The sequence below is a fragment of the Fukomys damarensis genome, unplaced genomic scaffold (genome assembly GCF_012274545.1).
Source record: "Fukomys damarensis isolate Sample0158 unplaced genomic scaffold, DMR_v1.0_HiC HiC_scaffold_53626, whole genome shotgun sequence".
NCBI classification, from domain to species: Eukaryota; Metazoa; Chordata; class Mammalia; order Rodentia; family Bathyergidae; genus Fukomys; species Fukomys damarensis.
Window position 1 is genome coordinate 1 of NW_022954538.1, and position 4772 is coordinate 4772.

The 4772-nt window shown below is 42.3% G+C and overlaps 1 protein-coding gene across 1 annotated transcript; it reads right to left on the reverse strand.

The window, feature by feature from the left end:
• Window positions 1-2589: 2589 nt before the first annotated feature.
• Window positions 2590-3737, reverse strand: LOC117284974 (defensin-6-like). Its single transcript, XM_033760666.1, has 2 exons — window positions 3539-3737; window positions 2590-2909 (listed from the first exon to the last, which is right to left on the reverse strand). Exons 1-2 carry the CDS (start codon window positions 3687-3689, stop codon window positions 2800-2802), a joined length of 261 nt encoding a protein of 86 aa, XP_033616557.1. The 5' UTR covers window positions 3690-3737; the 3' UTR covers window positions 2590-2799.
• Between the last annotated feature and the right edge of the window lie 1035 nt (window positions 3738-4772).

Genomic DNA, 4772 nt, shown 5'->3' on the forward strand with positions numbered 1-4772 from the left:
CCCGACCATTCAAGCTGACAGAAGATGTTGACCATCACAAATGTAAAACAGGACCCTTGGCAAGACAGCTGCCACCCTCACCACCACTTCCCAAGTTGCTTGTGGTCGGGGGTAGCAAGGAAGACCATGATGCAGAGTGTGCCACACACACTCGCAATTGTTTCTCTGATTCCTGAAAACCCCGGGGTAACCAGACAGCATGCATGAAGCTCCTTTCTTCTTTCTGATATTATGGAAATATAAAGCAAAATTTCATAATGACATAACAAGAAAATAAAATGAATACACCAAATATGATCTTCAATATCATTACGCAGAGTGCAAGACTTAAAGGAAAGATTCTTACAAAGAAGGAAGACACAGATAATAGCACGAAACTTTTGTTTCAGTGAACTACAGATGCTAGTAGTACAGATGACACCAATTAGCAATATATTAAAATATTTATGAAACCATCGAATAGGTAATTTGGGGAGTTATGTCAAGTTCTAACTATTCATCTATTATATTCTCATATAAAAAAACCCATGATATTAAAGCTTGTGTTCCTGATCTATTTTGTTTAACATTATATTTTCAAATTGCATCCATTTATTGCTTCAATTTTCTATTCTTTAGGTCACAGAGGTACTACATTGTGCACAAATATGCCCCTTTCCTTGTCCACTCGTCTGCTGAGTAATATATGTGTCATTTCTAACACCTCACGATTGTAATACACATGGGAGTGCATGGAATCCTAGCATATGATGATATTAACTCTTCAGGGAGATATTGAGAAGGAATAGCTGGATGAAATGGAATTTCCATCATTAGCTTTATGAGGGATCTTCACGGATGTCCAAATGGTTGGACTAATTTACATTCCAAACCAGAATCTCGAAGAGTGACTCTCTCATACACTTCCTTGCCAGCATTCCTTATTTCTAGATGTTTTCATTTGATGATAACCATTGTTTCTTGAGTAAGATGGTGTTTCCCTGTCATTCTAATTTGCATACATCTACAAGCCAGTGACATTGAATATGATTTCATGTATTTATTGGACATCTGTACTTCTTTTTCTTCAAAATGTCTATTCATTTTTGTTGCCTTTTAGATGAGTGAGTCTTTTATTTGGGGAGATCTACTTTTGTTGAGTTCTCTATATATTTTAGGTGTTAGTGCTCTGTCCAAGGAATAGCTAACAAAATAGTTTTTCTTGTCTATAGGCTGTCTTTTCACTCTGCTGGTGGTATCTTTTATTGTGCAGGTTTTTCATTTGATATGGTCCCATTTGTTGATTCTTGGTATTATTTCATTCTGTTTAAAAAGTCATTGCCTATGCTTATGTCTTCAAGAGATTTACCTATTTTATATTTCCACTGATGAAGTGTTTCTCTTTTAGCACTTAGATCTTTGGTTCATTTTGCATGTAGTGTAGTTCATGGGAAGACACTATTTATTAAAGAGGCTGTCGCTCCCCAAGTGTGTGTTTTTGTTCACTTTGTCAAAGCTCAGGTGTGTGTCAGGTTATTTCTGCATCCCCTATTCTGTACCATTGATCAATGATTCTGTAATCATTAATTACAGGATTTTGTTCCCCTAAGATCCTGATTTGAATCCTGTTTTAATCAATGCAGCCCTATAGTATAATTTCAGGTGTGTGTGCCTGAGGCTCTGCATGTGTGCGTGTGGAGTGTGTGTGTGCTGGGGGTGACAGCACAGGATATAAACCAGGGGTAGCTGGTGATGTCCCAGAGCAGTCTGTGCTGAACTAAGACACTCTGCTTCTGTTGTCGCCATTCTTTCCTTCGACCCTATTTTCCTGCCTCCCATGGCTGATCGGTCTGACGTTGAGTGTGTTCCAACACCCCAGCACCCAGAAACATCTTAGGGTCTCTAGCTTGCTGAGAGCATTTTGCCTAAGTGCACACACATTATTTTCCAGGCAGTATCAGGTTCTCAGCAGCTTAAGCCTACTCTAAGGAGTTGTTCAAAGTGCACCTGAGGAATTCTCCATGTATATTTCTTATCTTCAAAATCACCTTGATATGTACAAATCCCAGCTGCACTACTTGTGGGTAGAACATAATAATAATGAGCACACCTCAGGATTCGGCTCCTTGCTTTTCACCTTGCATTTTGTTTTCCCTAACAGCGTTTGCTAATGTTACTTAAAGTTGTGTTAGTGAAGGTGATACAACCCTCTGCCGAAAAGGCACAGGAATCACCTTAGCCAATTCAAGGATGGCCAGCACTTGGGAAAGGACTGGTCATCGTTCTAAGGAGTGAAGACCTCTCGACCTGGTAAACTGGAGCCTAATGATCGTCACTTTGCCTATCATGTGGGAAATGTCCTTGAAAGTCACTTCTAAGGAAAGCAGCTCTCACTGAGAAGAGCAACAGCTACCAGAAAGCACATCCTCATATACACTTCACGTCACTCTGCGGACAGAGCCTGTGTTTATCACTGTAATTCCTGGCATTTGACACTGATTTTGTTTTCAAGGAGGTCATTTAACATTCTAACCACTGCAACTCAGAGTCCCGACAAAGCTACCAAGGAAACATCACAGAAGCACAGTAAAAGGTGGCTTGCAGCAAGGGATGTATTTGAGATGGAGAAAGAAAGCTAAGGACATGGCTCAGGGATAAAATCTATTGCCTCTTAGGTTACAATGTAATTTTTATTTGTATTTTTTTAGTACTGAGAATCAAACTCAGGGCCTTATGCTTGCCAGGCAAGTGCTACACTGCTGAGCTACTCCCCTGGCCCTCAGGCAAATTTTTAAAATCATTTTTTAAAGCTTTAGATTCTCAGAGGCAGCAGCGTCTGAAGTTAAAAATGAATCTTCTGCACGATCCATTTGAACGTTCCCATGGAAAACAGAATGTTCCGCAACGGCAGCCCTCACTTCTCCATACACCTGTGGACATAGAAGGAGCATGTGGCGACCAGAACGGGGACATCCAGGTATAAGTGTTAATCAAGTGGTAGAGAAGGTGCCTTCTGTGTGGACACTGCCTCTTCTGTCTTGATAGGTTACAGACAGCAGCATGAAGAGCCACAGTCAGGGCTTATAGATACACGTTACACCTTTGGGTCCCACACAGGGTGGAGACTCCTTCTCCTGTGTCTTCAGTTCTGCTACCCATGCCCCATCACGCATTTAGGTGGCCATGTCCTCCCGTTGATCTCCAGTTGCTGAAGCTCTTATTATTGCAGCTTCAAATAGAATATAAGGGGTTAGAGAATCCGAGGATTATTTCAGATTAGGGAATACGATACCCTCCTAATGACTAAGCCTTTGCATTAGATTCAGCTAGAACTAATCCATAAGCCTTTTCACATACTGCACCGTGTGATCTTTGGCATCATGTTTGGAATCAAGTCTTTCTCCGAGAACACATCATGGATTGATTTAACTCTTAATGTTCAGAGAGGAAAGCCAGGTACAGGAGGTTAAATAAAGTCAGCTAAATCTAAACCAATTCCAGAACCTGTGTACCCTCCTCTCGCTGAACCCCGTGTGTCTGTCCTGTTGACTTCTCTCACCTGCATCTTGGAGAGCGGAGCTTTCCTCCCCCGGAAAGATGACTGCAACCTGCTCCTCTTCCTCAGCCAGGTCGGCTCTTCCTGGGAGAGGCTCAGCCTGGGCCTGCAGGGCCAGCAGGAGGATGGCAGCGAGGAGGGCGAGGGTCCTCATGGCTGGGAGTCCCTGAGGATGGAGAGCAGGATCCTGGTGAGCGTGAGAGAGGAGTGAGGCTGTATTTATGGTTGGTTAGGAGAAGGCTCAGAGGCTGAGGGTGCAGTGAGGGAAGCTGTGTGTGTGACGAGGTTGGACAGAGCTGCCATTGCCCTAGCGTCCCCTGGAAGCCCCATGCTCTCCTGGTTTCCACAAGGCTGTGCCTGTGTGTTCAGTGCCTCTCCTAGTTCAAGCCAATAGTGGGAATGAAAACTGTGTTGTCTTTGTGTTTCTACTTCCCCTATGACTGAACATTTTCCTTTAATATTAAACACAGACAGGAAATTGTGCTTTCATTCATTATGCCCAGAGAATCAAGGATTCTGCATTTCTAATGTGAACCGTGCTGCGAGGGCGTAGCCTGAGTACCACATGTGTGTCCTAGGAATGTAGAAAGTCATCCTTCATCATGGCTGGGGTGCTTCCATCCTATGAAAGGGGTTTTGCACTTACTGGTTGCCCAGGTTCCTGCAGTAGCAATTGTGGACGTCTCACTGACGTTATCAGACTATGGTCTGATACGAATTCAGTGTTACCCTAGGCAGAGACTAGGTCTAACACTTAAAACTGGTTTTTCTTCCGTATATCCCAAGGTATGAATGGCAAATTGATCCTTTGTATATCAAAAGTGTGCAATCTGTAGATGCAGGGTGTGTTTGTGTGTGTGTGCATGTGAGTGGAACTGTGTTTGAATCCTCATGTTTTAACGACATAAATATAACCTATAAAACAAAAAAACACATTAGAAAAGGAAGACAAAGAGATAAAGTTCTGGACATGGATCTCGGCAATGATTTCTTGTACAGGACACCAAAAGCCAGCACGACTGAATAAAAAGCAGACAAATGGGGTAATATCACGTTAGAAAGCTTGTGCACCACACAGTACTCACTGGGGTGAGAAAAAGGAAAGAGGACCTAGTAGAATATTTGCAAATAATATCCAAAATATGTAAGCAGCCAACACAATTCAAGCACAAATAACAAACAACTTCATTACAAACGTGTGAATACACATTTCTCCCAGTACGAAGTTCTGAGTTCT

What these genes read in the sequence shown, in the direction of transcription:
- LOC117284974 (XM_033760666.1), bottom strand. Translation starts at nt 3,689, where the DNA reads ATGAGGACCCTCGCCCTCCTCGCTGCCATCCTCCTGCTGGCCCTGCAG. An exon ending in CTCCGCTCTCCAAGATGCAG is followed by an intron (nt 2,910 to 3,538) that starts GTGAGAGAAGTC and finishes CTATGTCCACAG; the next exon opens with GTGTATGGAGAAGTGAGGGC.